Source organism: Kogia breviceps, chromosome 10, assembly GCF_026419965.1.
Source record: "Kogia breviceps isolate mKogBre1 chromosome 10, mKogBre1 haplotype 1, whole genome shotgun sequence".
Classification (NCBI taxonomy): Eukaryota; Metazoa; Chordata; class Mammalia; order Artiodactyla; family Physeteridae; genus Kogia; species Kogia breviceps.
Window position 1 is genome coordinate 4,192,976 of NC_081319.1, and position 20,281 is coordinate 4,213,256.

General features: G+C 40.0%; 1 protein-coding gene across 4 annotated transcripts in view; it reads left to right on the forward strand.

The window, feature by feature from the left end:
• NR2C2 (nuclear receptor subfamily 2 group C member 2) overlaps window positions 1–20,281 on the forward strand; it is a 76,190-nt gene that overhangs the window by 2,149 nt on the left and 53,760 nt on the right. The window contains exon 2 of one of the 4 annotated variants that reach the window (XM_059076892.2): window positions 11,642–11,725. The exons of 1 other annotated variant lie outside the window; for it this stretch is intronic. In XM_059076892.2, coding sequence (XP_058932875.1) covers window positions 11,666–11,725 — 60 coding nt within the window. In that variant the 5' untranslated portion in view covers window positions 11,642–11,665. Of the gene's footprint in view, window positions 1–11,641; window positions 11,726–12,611; window positions 12,686–20,281 lie in introns of those variants that run through there. 2 more of the 4 variants (XM_067043371.1, XM_067043373.1) reach the window with 2 other exon arrangements.

The following is a 20,281-nucleotide window of genomic DNA, read 5'->3' on the forward strand; positions in this document are numbered from 1 at the left end:
CGTTCCCTAATGTATCTGCATACATACACACACCCACACAAAATGTTGTAGGCAGAAGCTAAATAGTGTTGTGGTTAACAGTGCCAATATTTACTAGCCCTGTGACTTTGAGTCAGTTATTTAACTTTTCTGAGGCTCATTGTCCTCATCTGGACCGTAAATAGAACCTTCCTTCTAGAATTGAGGATTAAATGAGTTTAATGTAAATAAGGAGCTTAGAAAAGTGACGTATAAGTAAATGCTCACAATTGGAGTTATTGTCATGAAGCACTAGCTGTCTGGTAAAGACATTGGACTGGTTAAGCGATACAGACAATGAGATTTTTAGGCAGTGTGGTGTAGGGGCAAAACACTGCATTGGAACACTGGGGTAACTGGTTTTGGCTCTTCTGCTTTCAGCTAGTCACTTGGCATCCAGACCAAAAGTTTATTTAGAAAACACAGTAGTGTAACTAATACTATTAACAAAAATGTGGGGTGCTTTACAATTGACAGAATTCTCTTACAGGCGTTATAGTTTTAAAACCCTAGCAGGATATAATGGTAGAGGTCCTTTGCCTGCTTCCTATTTTAAAACCTTTCTAAGACTTTACATCATTTTCTTATCCATGTATCCCTAGCTCCCTGTGCACAAAACACACTGGCCTGCCTTCAGTTTTCTTGAAAGTGTGGCTTACCTTTACCCCAGGCCCTTTCAGATGATGTTCCCTCAGCCTGAAATCCTCATTTGCTCCCTGCCTCCCCGCCCCCCGTACCCCTTAGGCCTGCAGATGTCAGCTTAAGCATCGCTTCCTCAGGGAATCCCTTTCTGATGCCCAGTGCCAGTCTAGATCAGATTCTTCTACTTTACATTGTGTTCTTTTCCTTTTTAACATTTATCTCATTTCATAGTTACACTCCACAATGTGATTGATTGATTGATACCTGTTCCCCTTACCTTATGAGAACAGGAATCATTTTGGGCACCATTGTACTTCCAGCACTTAGCAGAGTGCCTGGCACTACTTGTTGAGTGAATGAATTGTTTATAATTTATGATATCACTGCTAACTAAGTTGCTGCTCATCGATGGTGCCTTTTTATGTGGGCTTATTAGCAGTGCCAGCAATAAAATAAATATCTGTTATGGTTTTTGGATGAATTCAAGAAGTGGTTCCTCACAGATACGGCACTGCCTGCAGACTTGAATATGGGTAAGATAACCCGCGTAAATCCTTTTTTACACACTTAATGTGTTGATTTATGGGGGGGTCTTTTTGAGATGAGAAATAGATAATTTAATAATTAGTTGTATTACAAGGTAAATTACATGAAAGTTAATGAGTTCACATGGAATTCATTAATAAACAGCCAAATGTAATCATGCCATTTACTTTAACTGAAGAATCAAAGCACCAGTGTGATTTTCTTGAAATAAAAAATGCTGGTCTTATTCTATCACAGGGGATCAAAGAACAGAGAAGAAGACTTAATGGGTTTGCAGAGAGTTGGGAGTTCAGCCTCTGTAGCCATTAATTTAAAATAGTTATCTTTCCAAAGATAAATTGATTCATGTAATGGAATTATTGAAAATCACCTTGTAACTGCTTTACCAGGTTTAAAAGCACATTTTGCCAGGTATACATCAAGCTTCTGCCTAAAAGCGTGGTAAATAGAAAATTTTTGTTGACTTATATAATACAGATTTTACAAATAAAGTGTTGTGGTATTTTTAAAACAACAGCCACCCTTTTATTTATTTATTTTTGGATGTTTCTTTTTTATCCTGTTCAAGGATTTTTTGGTATCACTTGTTCAATCTAACACTTTTGATTCCTTGAACTACCTACCTAATTCAGGGTAACCAAAGAACTGATAGTTTAATGAAAAAGCTAAATATATATATATATATATATATATATATATATGTGTGTGTGTGTGTGTGTGTGTGTGTGTGTGTGTGTGTGTATTATCTTACAACATTCAGTTACTTACTTATTGCTTTCAACAGTTGTATTTACGGTGACCTTGAAGTTTTGTTTTCATGAACATGCCTTAGCAGAAAGGAGAAAAACCTTATGTGTAATAATGTCCCTTCATGAGGACTTCTGGGAAGTTTTAGCATCTGTCTCCAAGGAGTCAAGTGACAGTGCATCGCCTGTCTCTGGAACCTTGAGTGGGTAGCCTCTCTGAGGCTTATACATTCCCCATTTGTAAAATGGGGAGGCGGGGAGCCAACACTGAGATTTGGGTCAGAAACAGGGACCACTTGTTATCCAGATGGCATAGAGAGCAAGGCAGGTGGGCCTGTGTGGATCAGCCCACCTTCAACGTTGGCCCTGAACGCTGGCCTCATGTGTCCAGCTGCCTGACTGTCTCCACATATTAAGGGCTTTCATTTGGGATTTTTATCCTTAAGTCTGCTTACCTATGTGCCACATGCTCCTTTAATCCCAAAGCACCTCCTAGAGCAGGTACTAGTCCCCCTTAATCAGTACTGCATAGGGGGAATTTGGGAAGGAATCCGTCTTAAGGCTCATCAAGTCTAGCCTCACACCTGATGCAAAACTCACCTGTCAGAGGTTAGTGTATCTATTTTCACTTTATTGCTGGTTATGAGGAGCTTAGATGTAGACTTTTTCCCTCCACGTATGATTATCATCTTTAACCTAATCTGTCACACGTTGTAAAAGATACGCTCTTACCTATTGGAGTTTCACTTGCCTCAACCTAATAGGCCTGGGGGCTGAGATTCTTTTTGTGCCTCTGTCCCATCCTGCCATTCCTTCCCCATATCCCTTGTCACATACTGCTGTTACTTGCTTCCCATCTTTTCTTCAGGTGCCCTGAGTGCTAGAGCTTTAAGTAGCAGGGGCTCTGTACAAAAAGGCAAGACTCCCTGGGAACAGTCAGCTAGCATAGCTCACAGTGTTGGTGGGGGGAGTGGATAGAAGACACAAAAGTCCAGATCAGGGCATTGGCATAGGACACTGTTAGGGGGACAGAAAGAGCAGATTCATACCCCAGCATCTGGGAGTCTTGGAGCAGAGGGGTGGGAAGGGAATTGTTAAGGATGGGAAAGGAATAGGCTAGCTCAGATGCTCATCTATCTTTCTGATTACCCCTGGGCTCCAGGTAGCCTATAATCATGAAAGCCAGCCTCAGGGACAGAGTGTGATACCTCTTCCACTCTAATGAGGCCTGAAGTCCATAACAGGAGGTGAAACCTTTCATTCCAAAATTATCGACAGTAACCCTGATGATTCTAATCCCTGGAAGTGTTAACATATTGATGAGGGGAATTTCTGCCAACAATAGAAGAGCATATCATTCTCTCTTTGGATTAGTGGAAGGTATGAGAGAAGGTGTTGGGGCCTGGAAAATGAAGTGAATGCTATTCAAAGAGTGGGTAGAGAAATGAGAGGCTGGCAGGGCCAGACACAAACTTGAAGGCTTTATGGTTTTCCTAGGAGCCACTTTACTTTCCTTTATTGTTCATCTTTGAATAGAAGCTATGCCACAAAAAAAAGAAAAGTTTCTTACCTGGCTGTCCACACATGTACCTCCAATAAAAAGTCCAATAACTGCCTACCTCTGTGTGGCAGGCAGGTCTCCACTGAGAAGGATAGACAGCTGAAATTGGATGACTCTTAAGAAGTTAAACAATACCAGCAGGCTTCAGGATGCATGTCCCCTGGTGGTATTTATTGTACAGTGAATCTGATTATATATTATTTGTAGAACATTTCAGAAATGTCATTTGTACTGCCTTCATTCTCTTTCTCTCCACTCCTCCATTGCTTCTGCAATAATGCTTCCTTCTACTAGGTTGATGAGGTGAATAAGCCTGGAATTACTGAAAAATCACCTTTTACCAAGATTAAAAGCACGTATCTCAAAGTGCATGTCAGCCTTTGGCTGAAAAGAGTGATAATTAGAATATGTTTGATGACATAATTAATACAGTACAGAAGTTTTTAAAGAAATTTTAAATTTATAAGATACGTCTCTTTTCTGAAGAGATAAGACAGTCAATTAAAAATATATATATATATATATATTTTATTTATTTATTTATTTATTTATTTATTTTGCGGTATGCGGGCCTCTCACTGTTGTGGCCGCTCCTGCTGCGCTGCCGAGCACAGGCTCCGGATGCGCAGGCTCAGCGGCCATGACTCACGGTCCCAGCCGCTCCGCGGCATGTGGGATCCTCCCGGACCTGGGTACGAATCCGTGTCCGCCGCATCGGCAGGCGGACTCCCAACCACTGTGCCACTAGGGAAGCCCCCAGTCAATTTTTTAAAGTAGAAAAATTTTCAAGTGAAGAAAAAGTAGCATTACATCAAAAGGCATGTACAGATCTTCCTTGACTTATGATGGGGTTATTTGTAAGTTGAAAATATATGTCGAGGGGACTTCCCTGGTGGCGCAGTGGTTAGGAGTCCGCCTGCCAATGCAGGGGACACGGGTTCGAGCCCTGGTCTGGGAGGATCCCACATGCCGCGGAGCGGCTGCGCCCGTGCACCACAACTGCTGAACCTGCTCTTTGGAGCCCACAAGCCACAACTGCTGAAGCCCGCGTGCCACAGCTGCTGAAGCTCATGCGCCTAGAACCTGTGCTCTACAACAAGCCACCGCAAGGACAAGCCTGCATACCGTAACGAAGAGTAGCCCCCACTTGCCGCAACTAGAGAAAGCCCACGCGCAACAACAAGACCCAACGCAGCCATTAATTAATTTGAAAAGAAAATATATTCGAAACTGCATTTGATACACCTAACCTACCAAACATCGTAACTTAGCCTTGTCTACCTTAAACGTTCTCAGAACACTTACATTAGCCTGCAGTTGGGCAAAATCATCTAACAGAAAGTCTGCCTTATAATTAAGTATTGAATATCTCCAGTAATTTATACTGAAAGTGAAAAACAGAACAGTTGTAAGTGTAGCGGTTGTTTGATCACGTCGCTGACTGGGAGCTGTAGCTGGCACTGCCCAGCATCGTGAGAGAGGATCATAACTTTATACTGCTAGCCCGGGAAGAGACCAAAATTCAAAAATCAAAGTACAATTTCTACTGAAGGCATATCACTTTCACACCATGATAAAGTTGAAAAATCTAAGTCAAGCCACCCTAAGTCAGGGACCATCGGCACAGGAGTGTTCATAGGAGCACCAGTCATAAGAGCTCCAGACTAGAAACAATCTAAATGTTCATCACCTATAGAATGGATAAGTAAATTGTGGCACAGTCATATGTTGGAATGCTATACAGGGATGAAAATGCACTAACTACTCGTGGTTATCACAATAATGAGGAAAAGAAGCCAGACACAAAAAATATATTAACATAGAGCTCAAAAACAAGCAAAATGAATCCATGATAGTGAAAGTCAGGAGAGAAGGGAAGTAAGGGACTCTGAGGGGGTACAAGGGAGCCTTTTAAGGTGCTAGTAATGTTCTGTTTTCTGATGTGAGTGGTATTCGCATGTTTGTGTTCTCTGAATGAAAATTCATTGAGCTGTTTCATTTATGATTTGTGCACTTACGTATTTGCATGTTATACTTCAGTAAAAAATTTTACTTTAAAAATGAATCAGTATGACTATTATGTAGGTAAAATTGTAAGGGCAAGGTGTGTTCAAGTTCTAAAGGAACTGTCATGTTACTGTCCCGGTGGAGCTAGGTCAGAAATTTCTGTGAGTAATAGTGAAACATCAGTCATATATTTAGGAATTAGTGGTTATATAAATGAGTTATTAAATGATCAAGCTTATTGATATAAGCAGTTTGTTCCTTTGGATAATTAATTGGTCTCCTGTCACTCTTTAAAATTCTCTTCTTTTGACTTCCTCTTCTGGGAAACTATTTTGAAGGGTGCTGTGGTGCAGAGGTTTTATTTTATTTTTAAAAACATTCATTCATTCATTCATTTGACTGTGCCGGGTCTTATTTGCGGCACGGGGGTTCTTCATTGCGACACGCGGGATCTTTTAGTTGCGGTGTGTGGGATCTTTAGTTGCGGCATGCAGGATCTAGTTCCCTGACCAGGGATCGAACCTGGGTCCCCTGCATTGGGAGCACAGAGTCTTAAAAACTGGACCACCAGGGAAGTTCCTGGTGCAGAGGTTTTAGAGTCAAAGAGACCTGAGTTAGAATCCCAGGTTTACCTCTTTCCAGCTGGATGACTTGGAACAAGTTCATTAAACTTCTGAGTCTCCATTTTTTTTCTGTCTGCATTGGTGCAGCTAATAATACCTACTCAGAAGGTATGTTAAGGATTAAATGATGCCTAGTTTGATATAAGGCACGTTGTAGGTTCTCAGAAAATCTGTCCTGCTTTCCTTCCATCCGTCTACCCCTGGGTCACACTAATAGAAACAAAGAAGATGCGTTTCACCCTTACACTTGGGCCCTTGGTAAAACGAGGAAAGCCACCCACACTGTACAGTGATATTTTCGGAAAGGTCTCTACACAGAGACCTGTAGCACTGCTCTGGTAGCTAGGAACTCCGTGTACATAAGAGCCACTTCTCTTCCCTGCAAGTCACTGCTCACGCATCTCCCCAGCCCCAGCACACACATACCATCGCTGCCCCTTTCTGGTAGCCCAGACTTGTAATATGGAAGAAACGAGTTTCCTGTGGGGGCAGGAAATCACCTTACCCAAAAGGTAAGTAATCTTTGAGTCTAACTAGTGTCAGGGTTTCTGACAGGATGTATATCTCAACTTGACCTTAGAGGCATCCCCGTAAGCATCTTTTATGTTGATGAACATCTACTAAATTATACTAAATCTGTCACTTGATTTCCATTTCCTGTTTTCAAGTCTTGGTCTATGATTTCAAGTCTTGAGCTATGTATTTCTCATTTTTTTAATTCTCAGGCTATTTATATTTTTGTTTTTATTTTCCCATGAGTATAAAGAGACTTCTGACAATCTTAGCATAGTAAAACTTACACTGAATACCTTATGCCTATCAAGAAGTTCTGTACCCAGTAGTATTTTGCAAATAGTTATTCGGTATTGGTTTATTTTTAAATATTTTTGAGATTTATCCTGATTCAGCCATTTCATTTCACTCAGTTGTGCAGTTTAATAGAATCAGTTATAAATGCTGTATGAGCATATAATGCATATACATATGTAGTTAAATTTCATGTGGATCTTATGTCAAAATGACAGACATATTCCTAATTATAATATGCATTTTACAGTTTGTTGTTGCTTTCAAATTTCTTTGAAATTTGTGCTAGTAGTAGCTCCCATGCATTGCATGCCTGCTGTGTGCCAGGCACAGTGTCAGGCCCTTTACACTGTATTAAGATCTATTCTTTTTTTTTCCTTATTAATTTATTTATTTTATTTATCTATTTTTGGCTGCATTGGGTCTTTGTTGCTGCACACAGGCTTTCTCTAGTTGCAGCGAGTGGGGGCTACTCTTCATTGAGGTGCATGGACTTCTCATTGCGGTGGCTTTGTATTTGAAAGAGTTTATGTTATAAAACCTACTGCCACATGAGACCAAGCAATAATAGTTTTACTTCCGCCATCCTCTGGTCCGTATGACAGTTTTTATATATTGTGACCTGTTGTGGAGCACAAGCTCCAGGCGCTCGGGCTTCAGTAGTTGTGGCGTGTGGACTCTGGAGCGCAGGCTCAGTAGTTGTGGTACACGGGCTTAGTTGCTCCGCGGCATGTGGGATCTTCCCGGACTAGGGCTCGAACCCATGTCCCCTGCATTGGCAGGTGGATTCTTAACCACTGCGCCACCAGGGAAGCTCCATGTATTAAGATCTATTCTTAATGATAACCTCATGCAGTTCAGTATCAGAGAAATTAGCTTAGTGCCTGCCAGAGCCTCTAAACCCAGTATATTTGTTCAGAAGAGAAACTACCAAGGCAGTAAATATTTTGAATGCTGTATGATTATGGGCCACGTAATACATAAATAAGGATGATGTGAATCAGTTGATTGTGAAGGGAAAGGTAGGCTCACCCATCCCTGTCAGTGAAAACAGAGTTTCCTTGTCCCGGGATTTGTTTATTGTTATTTGAGACATTGGCCTCTCAGCCTGCCCCTGTGGAGAGCATAGCTGGGCTGTTTTCTAACTCACTGGATTCAGGTGCTCCCGGTCCGAGCCCAGCTTTCACTGCAGTGGGGTTTGTAGCCCTCCACTGAAACCAAAGACCCTCTGGTTGCAAAGTTTGGTCAGCTGTACACTTTTCCTAAGTCTGGAAGAGTTGATTAAAGTCACCATTGTGTTCTCTGTATCTTTGCTGTTAAGAGTGATATTGATCTACTTGTATTTGAAAGAGTTTATGTTATAAAACCTACTGCCACATGAGGCCAAGCAATAATAGTTTTACTTCCGCCATTCTGTGGTCTGTATGACAGTTTTTATATAGTGTGCCCTGTTGTCATTTCTGTGCTATACAGGAAAGACTTACTAGTTCAGGCTAAGTTTATAAGAGTCTGCCTGCATCCATAGTCTTTGTTGCCACCACTTTCTAACTGGCCTCCCATAGACCGTCCTTTTCTATCATCTCCACACTGTCCCCCAAATGATTCTTTTTTTTCTGAAGATCCAGATGTGATCAGTACGTTTCCCTACCAAACTTCTGATAGTTCTCATTGTCTACAGTGTCAGCCTCTCTCCTCCCCTGACCTCTCCAACAATCCCCACCAGATTGCCTGCTGTTCCTCTACTGTGTCATTCTCCTCATAACCTGCAGTTTGAGCTCTGCTTAGAATTCCCTCCCATCCGCCCTCTGTTCGCTTGCTAAATTCCCACTTTCCTTCAAGACCAGTCTAAATGGCTCCTCTCCTGTGAAACTGTCATTGCTCTCAGAGGTGCTTCTTTCTTCGGACACTCTGTAGCATCTACATGGCACAGCTCTTAGTAGTTTCCTTGTTAAGTTCTTCAAGGACAAGGACTTTCTCCTCCTCTTCCTCTTATTGTTGTTAATAATTCTCAGCGGTCCACTTACTGCCTAGTTATTTTTAAAGGGTTGATGGTGGTTGAACTTGATTAGTTTAAAACCACCATAGGAGCATATTCTGTAGTGTTTGTTGTTGTTGTTTTGTTTTTGTTTTAACTTAAGGTACTTGGTTTTATAGCTCTTTGGTTAATGAATTGGGAAACATTGTGGTGGTTGGGGGCAGTCCTTCAGGGTTAGGAGCTGAGTGGGTCAAGCGCCAGCGTTTGAAGACTCATGTTTCTGTTCCAAGAGCTACTTTAGTGTTCAGTCCAGAGTACTTAAGAATACAGTGCCTGGGGTATAGTAACCACTCAGTAAGTGTTAGTTACTATTTACATTAGCCTGCTTAGCTCTACCAGCAAGGCTGTTTTGAAGTGCTTTGTCTAGTTTGTACTGGCGAAGCAATAGGATTTTTTTGTTTTTCAAATTTCAAATACAAAATTATATTGTGCTAGTGAATATGTAGACATGACCCGCTGTTCCCTGGAGGTTTTCATTCTTGATGGACACCCCCTCATTGATAACCACCTCCCAGTACCCTTTCCAAAGCTTTACCCTTCCCTCTCACTATGTGTCTCAGCCTATGGCTGCGGTAGCCAGTAAAACAGGCTGTCAGTTGAGTCTTACTCCCTGACATCCATAGTCTTTGTTAAATGTTTTCCCTCACTTCTTAACATCACCAGAGGATGTTGTTTTACTTACTTCTTACATTGTGATACCTTTTAAAACTTGGAGGATCAGGCACCTCTTTTAGGGAGACCCAATAGAAAGATATGCCTTTCTAATACTTTGTTATTTCTGTACTCTAATACTCAGTAATATTTCCCTAATAATATTTTTGTAATACTCAAGTTCATGTATTTCTTGCATAAAACTGCAGTTAACAGCAATAGAAATGCTAATAACACCTAAAAGTGATAAAATTAATAGTCAACAGCTGCATATTTGGGTTTTATTTCTTAATCTATTTGCTATCTTTATCCATTTGATTCTTTAGAGAGCTCTTATTTACTGTTTTGAGAAAAAAAGATTAGAACTCTAGACTTTTCACATGCATGAGTTGTGTTTTTAACAACAGTTGATTGACTTTTCTGGTACATGTGAAGTGATGCTTTTTTCCTCTATGTCTTATTCGTTGGAATCAAACTGTGAGTAGGGGAAAAGACCAGTGTTTCTCTGTGCTTCTTCTTCTAGAAACAAAGAAAAGTAAGCAAAAATTAAAAGTCTTGAATACTTATTAAAAGAATAAATAACCAGAAACACTGCCTCCCCAGTCTTGGACCTAATCCTGTTCTGTGAAGATGATTCACTGACTTGGTATCGTTATAGCAGTTGATGCAGTATGTACTCTTAGAGGATATTGATCCTTGAAGGCAGGGCCGATTTCTTTTTTATTTGTCACTCATGGTTTCATGCTCCCATTTCTCTCTCATTACCATTTTGCCAATAAAATAATCTGAAGGGGAATGAGGATAATAGAAGTGGCTGTCTAATAGTGGATAGAATAATGTAAAAAGTTACCAGAGAGTGAAAAAGTTTATAGACATCAGCGCTTATAAATATAATACTTTAGGTGAGAACTATAGGAAAGTGTTTTGTGAAGTTGCACTGCAGAATAGTCCAGTTTGTGATTGAGGAGGGGCAAGCAAATGAACTGTGTGTGCATTTTATGTGTTACACACTTGGTAGGACTATATAGATTTTATGTATAAATGCTGAAAATAAATTATACAAGAGCTTTAAACTCCTATTAACCATAGGATCTGTGCAGTCCATAATGAAGTCTTTGCTTTGTCCAGGAATTAGGTCCAAAGTGGAATCCCTTTATCCTGAATTCTTTGTGGTAGAGTTAATTGGAAAGGGTTTAGGGAGTATTCAGGGGATCTTTATGTCATGACCTAAAGAGACCAGGGGGTCTGTTTCATCAACACTGCTTGCACTCAAGTGATCCTGACCCAGTAGACTAGCATGCTTTTTGGACTTTAGATGATCTTCCTCAATTTAAGGCAAATGATGGCATAACTTTTCTAATAATATAAAGCTGAATTATCTGGGTTTCTAATTTACTGAGGACTTAAAAATATAAATTGATAAATTTATGAGTACCGTGTTCTTAGCCCACTTCAGTAATGCAGTCTCCTTACTTCTTTTCTTACTTTGTTAGTGATAGTGTTTGCCTTTAAACCCGTGAGTGAGGTGTGTTAGCACCTGGGCAGGGTTTTGCTCCTTGTTTGGTCACTAGTAACAGAAGTACAGTTGCTGATAGCAATCTAATGCTCTGTATTGAAGTTGATCTTAACACCTTTCTCAGATAGCCACCTTCTTATTAGCACACTGTGACAAGGAGCTATCCAAAAAGGTGCGATTCCCACCTGCCTGAGAGGTGAACCGAGCTGTTACAACCCAAGAGAACTGATAAAGTTCCAAATTCACCTTGTCTGTATTTACTGGGGCAAGTCTTGTTTCCCAATTGAAATGTTAGTACTGATTAATATTAGTACCTGTAATCGAAGAAGCTGGTGCAGCCTATCCAGATATGCTTAGTCTGATAGCTCGTTGTCTGTGGAGGGCAAAATCTGCACCACATGGTACCAAAGAAGAATTTTGATTACTGATGTTTTTCAAGTAGGCTGGTTTCTCTCCACCTGATAGAAGTTGCTACATCTTTCCAAACAGGTTCTCTAATGATCTTGCTTCACCATGGCTACAAATATGGAGGGGCTGGTTCAGCACAGAGTGGGGACCCAGCAGGTGGCTGAGGTGAGTGACAGGGGCTAGCAAAATAGCTGGCACCCTTGCTTTTAAAAGGAAAAGTACATCAGTGTGCACTGTTCTTTCAAAACAGTCCCAGTGAAGTCAGCATGTGAGCCAAATCCAAAGCAGGATGCTGCCATTGAAGAAAAATGAAAATGTCAAGAACATTTGCTCCTAAAGTTTCTTTGCATGAATAGGGTGGCCTAGCTGCATAGGATGAGGTGACTTTAAAAATGTTACTTTGAACAAAAACTAAGAGTCTAATGATGTTTGTCAAACTTGTGGGTGTTTTAAGTCAAAGGCTCTTAGTTTCTTGCACATTTGGTACTCTGTTAATACTGTGTATGGTGGAAAGCGGATTCTGTGCATTCTGCAGTCATTGTTGACCTTCCACGTGCTGGGGATTTTGCTAAGTGCTAAGAAATATGGAGGCGAATGAGCCATTGGTCCTTCCTTTAGTGTTCTCTGGGCCTAGTTAAGGAGTAATTATAAAATGGCAAGACGTAAAACTCCATGTGAGGAAGGTAATCCTGGAGATGGGTCTTGCGTTGCAAATAATCTTGATAGACAGATGTAAAGAAGCAGGGTGGGAAACTGGCAGATGCTGAGGAGGGTATCCTAAGTCAGAAACCTATGCAAAGACAGGACAGAGGCATGAAGTAGGTTGGAATGTCAGGCAACTCGAGGTGTAAAGGAGGGAAGTAGGGCCAGATCTTTTCAGTCTGTACCAGGCCCTCTGCAAGGGCTTCAGTCCTCAACAACCTTTTTAGGTTTGGTGTGATCTCTGTTCCCATTTAATAGGTGAGGAAACCAAGGCTCAGGGACAAGTAACTGGCCGAGGGCACACTGACCCAGTTCTGTTTCACTTCTTCCAGAGCTCCTCCAATAAACCATGCATCGTGCTGCAAACAGGAGCCATTAGAAGGATTCAGATTTGTGTTTTTGAACCAATATCGTATTTCTAAGGTAAAGACACAGATTTATCAAAGGATGGACATTTAACGAAAGGATTTTTTAAAATAAATAAGTACACGAATGCCAGTTTATACCAGTAAAATTGGTGAGCAGACTTTTCAGATTTTAGATCAACCATTGACTTTAAGGCAGCAGTATAATAATCATCCCTTTCACCCAGCAAATAAGGGTTAATGTTAACTGAGGATGAAAGCAGATAGATTTTACAAATTTTTAAATACTATATTTTAGGAAGAGCTAAAGAGCTGTGAAAGTATTGGGGTTAAAATGCTTGTGTTTATATGTTGCTTTAGTTTGCCTTAGGAACAATTACCCTGAAAATCATTGTTGGCTTTTCAGATATTTAGGTTATTTTGCATTTAATACAGTTTCCAGTTGAGACTGACTTGGAGACTAGTATGTGCATCACTGCCTTAAGAAGTCATCACTAATGCTTTAGAAGAGGTTAGTGTAGTAACCTGTAGTACCGACCGATAGTAATTTATAGGATAATACAAGTTTTATGTATGTATTCAGAAAATTTGCTGGGTAAAATTTTCTGTCAGATGCCTTACTTCCATCAAGAAATGGAATTTCATGTATTAATTTAGTGCAACTGTTGTTTCCCATGGCAAAAAGCACATTTTGAGGAGACATTCAAAATAGTAGGAGGCATTATTAATTTGGAGAACAAAAGCAATCTTCCTATTTAAAATATTCCCTAGATTTCCATGCTATTATTTTGAAATTTCAAGCTTAATGACTTTAAACTACATGTGGTAGCTATATATAATATTAGATCAGCCAAATGAGTAAGAGAGCCTACAGTTCATCATGTTGGTGCTAAACAATAATTGAGTGGGAATGAAGTTTTTAAATTAGGGGTTATTAGCAGTCATTTGGGGACAGTTTATTGAATCAGCAGACAGTTAAGGAACATACCTCTTCCCTGCCTGTTTGCCAGAAGCACACGCAGGTGAGTAATAGGACTGGAGATAGGCTCACCAGAGCTCTGTGTTGCAGGGATCAGGCATGAGACAGGCTACATCAGAGGACAGGCTCTCTATGGTGGAAAGGGGGCTCTCTAGGGATCAGACCGATTGGGGTTTAAATCCAGGTCCTGCCATTTGCTATGTGGGTGACTGCCTTGTTCCTCAGTTTTCTCATCTAGAAAATGGGAGTAGTAGTAGAACCTATTATCTCATGGGATTGTTGTGAGAAGTCATTGAAATAAAAACATATAAGGAGCTTTAGCAGGTCCCACGCTTTTGCTCCATAAATGAGATACAGCAACATTGTCAATAGTGTAAATGATTTTCTCTCAAGTCCCCAGAACAACCTTCTTCCCTATGGACCAGATAAGTCACATTACCAAAATAAACTACAAAACTTGGATCATACAGACGAACAACTTGATGTCCTATAATGTGCTCCGATTTATTCAGTTATTCACAGAGACAGTTTAATATAGTGGTCAAGAGTATAGACTCTGGAGCCAGATTGCCTGGTTTAAATCCTGATCCTGCCACTTGCAAACTGTGTGACCTCTCTATTTTTTGGAATTGTTTATGAAGAGCTAATATTAATTCTTCTTTAAATGTCTGGTAAAATTCAGCAGTGAAGCCATGTGGGCTTGGTCTTTTCTTTGCAGGTAGTTTTTTATTTCCAAATTTAGTCTCATCACTTGTTATAGGTCTGTTCATATTGTCTTTTTCTTCTTGAGTCAGTTTCAGTAGTCTCTGTCTTTTTGAGAATTTGTTCGTTTCATCTAAGTCATCTAATTTATTGTCAAAACAGTTGTTCATGGTATTCTTTTATCCTTTTTATTTCTGTTAAGGTCAGTACCAATTTCTCATTTATTTCTGATTCTGTTTAGTAATTTGAATCTTTTTCTTGGTCAGTCTAGCTAAAAATTTGTCAATTTGTTGACCTTTTCAAAGAACTGCCTTTTCATTGATTTTTCTCTATTGTTTTTGTATTCTCTGTTTCATTAATTTCCACTCGTGTTGGTGAGGATGTGGAGAAGTTGGAAACTTCCTACATTACTGGTAGTGTAAAATGGTGCAGCCACTTTGGAAAACAGTCTGGCAGTTCTTCAAAAAGTTAAATATGAAGTTAACACATGACCCAGCAATTCCATTCCAAGCTATATACCCAAAAGAAATGAAAACATACGTCCACACAAAAACTTGTGCACCAATGTTGATAGTAGTATTATTCAAAATAGCCAAAAGGTAGAAATAGTCAAATGTCCATCAACTGACAAATGAATAACAAAATGTGGTATATCCAGACAGTAGAATATTATTCAGCTGTAAAAAGGAATGAATTACTGATGCATGCTACAGCATGGATGAACCTTGACAGCATTATACTAAGTGAAAGAAACTAGTCACAAAAGACAACACATTATATTATTCCATTCATATGAAATGTCCAGAACAGAGAACTCTGTAGAGATAGAAAATAGGATATAGTGGTTGCCTAGGGCTGGATATTGGAAGTGATACCTAAAGAGTACAGGGTTTCTTTTTGAGGGGATGAGATTTTTCTAAAATTTACTGTGGTGATGGTTGCACATATGTGTGTATATACTAAAAAACCATTGAATTATACACTTCAAATGGGTAGAATGTATGATAGGTGAATTATAGGTCAATAAAAGTGTTTTTTAAAAACAATACATAACAGCAACCAGATGCCACTACCAAAATTAGGAGGTATTTTCCAAAATAAAAGAACAAAAAGAAATGGTAAAAAAAAAAAACTAGAGGGATTTGTGACTTCTACTTTTTAATTAGAATTATATACTTTCTAGAACAATAAAGCATGATTACATATGCAGTATATACAGTTTGATTGCAGTTTTGTAAGGTATTTATTTCTCACATGTATCTGTAGCTGCATAATAGTGTGCCAGGTGTTATGCTCAGCTCATCACCTCATTTAATACTTCCATTAACACTATAAGGAAAGTATTATTATTTTCCCCACTTTAAGTGGGGGAAACTGAGAGGTAGAGAGATTACTTTGCCATATCTGAGTGACTTCAGAGCCTAGACTTTTACACTACACAGTTCATTTTTTATTTTATTAAAAACATTTTTTCTCCAGTTTTTTCTTTAATCAGTGTTAGACATTGCCCTTTTTTGGGAGAGAGGTGTTGTTTTAGTTTTAATTGTGGTAAAATATAAAATTTACCATTATAACCATTTTTAAGCATATAGTTCTATGGCATTAACTACATTATTCTGTAACCATCACCACTACCCATCTTCAGAACTTTTCATCTCCCCAAACTGAAACTCTGTACCCTTTAAACACTAACATCCATTCCCTCCTCCCCTCTACCCCGGCAGTATTTTATTCTTTTCGAGGCTATTGTAAATGGAATTGTTTACTTAATTTTTTTTTAAGCATCATTGATAACTGCAGCTGATTTTTGTGTTGATTCTGTATCCTGCAACTTCGCTGAATTTGTTTATTCTAGTGTGTGTGTGTGACATCTTTAAATTTTCCTCTGTGGAACATCATGTCATCTGTGAATAAAGATAATTTTACTTCTTTCCGAACTTGGATGCCTTGTACTCATTTTTCTTGCTTAATCATTCTGGTTGGAACTTCTAGTATATTGAGTAGAAGAGGTGAAAGCAGTCATCCTTGGCTTCCTGATCTTAAAGGAAAATTTTTCAGTCTTTCATCACAAAATGTGATGTTAGCTGTGGGTTTTTCACATATGACCTTCATTATGTGGAGATAGTTTCCTTCTGTTTCTAGTTTGTTGGATGTTTTTTTGTTGTTTTCTTTTTTTTGCGGTACGAGGGCCTCTCACTGTCGCGGCCTCTCCCGTCGCGGAGCGCAGGCTCCGGACGCGCAGGCTCAGCGGCCATGGCTCACGGGACCAGCCGCTCCGCGGCATGTGGGATCCTCCCAGACCAGGGCACGAACCCGTGTCCCCTGCATCAGCAGGCGGACTCTCAACCACTGCGCCACCAGGGAAGACCATGTTGGATGTTTTTATTGTGAAAAGGTGTTGAATTTTGTCAGGAATAAACCCCACTTGGTCATGTGTATAATCTTTTTAATATGCTGCTGATAACAGTTTGCTCATATTTTCTTGAGGAATTTTGCATTGGTATTCATAACGGATATTGATCTGCAGTATTCTTTTCTTGCAGTGTCTTTGCCTGACTGGTATCAGGGCAATGCTGGCTTCATAGAATGAGTTTGGGAGTGTTCCCTCTTCTTCAGTTTTTTGGAAGAGTTTGAGATGGATGGTGTTAATTCTACTTTAAATGTTTGGTATAATTCACTAAGGCTGGTCCAGGGCTTTTTGAGGGGTGGGGAAGGCTTCGTTACTGATTCAGTCTTCTTACTAGTTATAGGTCTACTCAGAATTTCTATTTCTTCATGATTCAGTCTTGGTAGGTTGTATGTTTCTAGGAATTTGTCCATTTCATCTCAGTTATCCAGTTTGTTGGTATACAGTTGTTCATAGTACTCTCTTAAAATCCTCTTTATTTCTGCAAAATCAGTAATAAGTTTCTGCTTTCATTTCTGGTATTAGACATTTTTTGACTTACTATATAAATAAACTTTAGTTTTCATTCAGTGCCTCACACGCACAGATCTTCCCTTCATTCTCCCAATAAAAGTGTATCCTCTTTGCATAAATTAATGTTTTGTTACCTAACTATGACATTATCACATATACTTCCTAGTATCTCCAATAAAGTTGTAGAACCCTCTGAATACTATTCTTCATACAAATACATCAGAGGAATTTTCAGTTTCCTTTATTTTCCTGTGAAAACATTCCTCCTAAAGTCCTCTGACCTCCTGCTCCAGTCCCTACTGATTGCTTTTTAAGCCTGCTGCACAGCTGTCATCCTTTATTTGTCTCTTGTTTGGGATTCTTGCCTTGAATTCATGGGTTTTTTTCCTTTTTTTAAAAAAAATGTAAATAACGTGCTCCAAAAACTTCCTAAGAAAGAGTGCATCGGAGATGAATTGTTTTTAGATCTTGCATATCTGAATGTGTCTTTATTTACACCCACATGCTTGAGTGATAGTTTGACTGGGGATATAAATCTAAGTTGAAAATAATAATTTTACCTCAGAATTTCAAGGCATCATTTTATTGTCTTCCAGCTTTGAGAAGGCCATTTACATTCTTGATTCTCATAGGTGTCTCTCTCCCTCTTTCTCTCTTGCCTTTTCTGTCCCCTACCTTCATTGTTAAGATCTTTTCTTCATCCCTGTTGTTCTGAAATTTTATAGTAATGTCTCTTAGTGTAGTTTTTCTTTTATACATTATACTGAGCACTCAGAGGGTCCTTTCAATCTAGAAACTCACGACTTCCTGTTCTACGAAAGTGTTTTACAGTAGTTCTCTGATAATATCTTCCCTCAGTGTTTTTCCAGTCTCTTTCCAGAACTCCTAATTAACTGGATACTGGAGGTCTTGAACTAATCATTTCTTCTCTCCTGTTTCTAGCTCTTTCTGCTGCTTCTACTTTCAGGGAGATTTCCAACTTAGATCTGTCTTCAGGTCTTACCAGTTGCTTGAGCATAGTTTTTTTTTTTTTTTTGCGTTACGCGGGCCTCTCACTGCTGTGGCCTCTCCCTTTGCGGAGCACAGGCTCCGGACGCGCAGGCTCAGCGGCCATGGCTCACGGGCCCAGCCGCTCCGCGGCACGTGGGATCTTCCCGGACCGGGGCACGAACCCGCGTCCCCTGCATCGGCAGGCGGATTCTCAACCACTGCGCCACCAGGGAAGCCCTTGAGCATATTATTTAACCTTGCTGTGCCAGTGTCCCCAACTATCAAATGGGGTTAATGATTATACTTATTGTAGAGGATTATTGTGAGAATTCAGTTAGTGTGTCTAAAGCATGTCACATAGTAATAATAATACAGTGTGGCAAATAGCCACTGCCCAGCTGCTGCTGCTGCTGCTGTTTCTTCAACATTGTTTTCGTCTTTGCTATCTTATTTTTCATTATAGGAACTTATTAATTTTCTTTTATAGCAACTTTTTCTTTTTTCTTTTATTTTCCTTTCTTAACTGAAATTTTATTGGTGGTTTTGAGCATGAGTACACAGACATTTCAGTTTGTACACAATTTGTAACGTATGTACCAAACATCTAAAAAAACCATGTAGTTATCTTTCCTAAAGTTATTCCAGCTTGAAAGTTGGCAGCAAATTTTTCTGTAAGAGGATATCAAGTACCAGTATCTTCAAGTGTTGATAAACTGTTACATTGTAAGTCCCACTAATTCACAATTTTGAATATCATATACATACTCCAATTTTCAGTCTTTCACAGCACATTAACAAAGTTACTAGGAAAATGGACTAGCATGATGAAAGATATTGCAGAGAGCAGGCAGTTCTAACACGCAGGGGCCAAGATCAAGGGGTGGTTTTCTTTAGGAAACAATTTTACTGAAAACAACATGAGAACAAAAGTAATTTTAAATGTTCAAGGCGTATTAAATGCACGATTAGGACTCCAAGTTGTCATTTAGTACGATTTATGTAATAGGAAATGAAAAATACCCCCATCCATGGCATGTTAAGCTGAACACCTAAGACAATCAAAGCCTCCTGTACTCAATACCCCACTATTTTCTGGTTGTATTGAAAAATAAGCAACAGCAAATGATTCACCTCTCAAAAAACAAAATTTAGTCTTGACAACTTGGATGTGGTGGCATTTCCTCCTTGTTAGAAATGTTTCTAGATATACTTTTTTTTTTTTTTTTTTTTTTTTTTTGCGGTACGCGGGCCTCTCACTGCTGTGGCCTCTTCCGTTGCGGAGCACAGGCTCCGGACGTGCAGGCCCAGCGGCCATGGCTCACGGGCCCAGCCGCTCCGCGGCACGCGGGATCCTCCCGGACCGGGGCACGAACCCGTGTTCCCTGCATCGGCAGGCGGACTCTCAACCACTGCGCCACCGGGGAAACCCCTAGATATACTTTTAAAAAAAACCTTGTGTTTACAAAATAGTTGATAACGTTATTCCTCCGAGTTGTACAAGAAGTGAGACAGGGTCCACTGGTAAGACTTGGTGTGTGATATTCATCAGACTTGGCTTCTTTCTCTCTTGCTTCTTCAGAGGCTGGACTCTCCCCCTTTCAGTTTTCTATTTTCTGCAAGTAAACCTTCTTTAGTTTCTTGGTTCTTGAGCCACTTCGGCCTGTTTTCCCTTTGCTCCCCTGTTCTCGTTTCCCTTTTTGGCTTTGTTTCCACTTTTGCAGGAGCAGGTTTAGCTGATAACCTTGCCCATCCATCTCTTGGGTACCTCTATCCCCACCCCTTGGGGAGAGCTGCCCTTCCTTTGGGTGGAGCCTGGGCCGCTCCAGATCCCCGAGGAACTGGGCCCTCTGCGCTGTCCCTTCCTGCCCTCTTCCGCCCAGGCCTTGCAGCCTGACGTGGAGCGGTGGGAGAACCAGACCAAGCCATGTGGCAACTTTTTGTTGTCTCGTGTATGCAGTAGTTTGTCCTCTTTTTGTGAGTGTGATAATTGCAGTTTTTGCTCTTTTTAGTTTTCTTTTGCTGCTTCCATAGGTGCTGTCTTATCCAAGTTCTTTCTTGTTTCC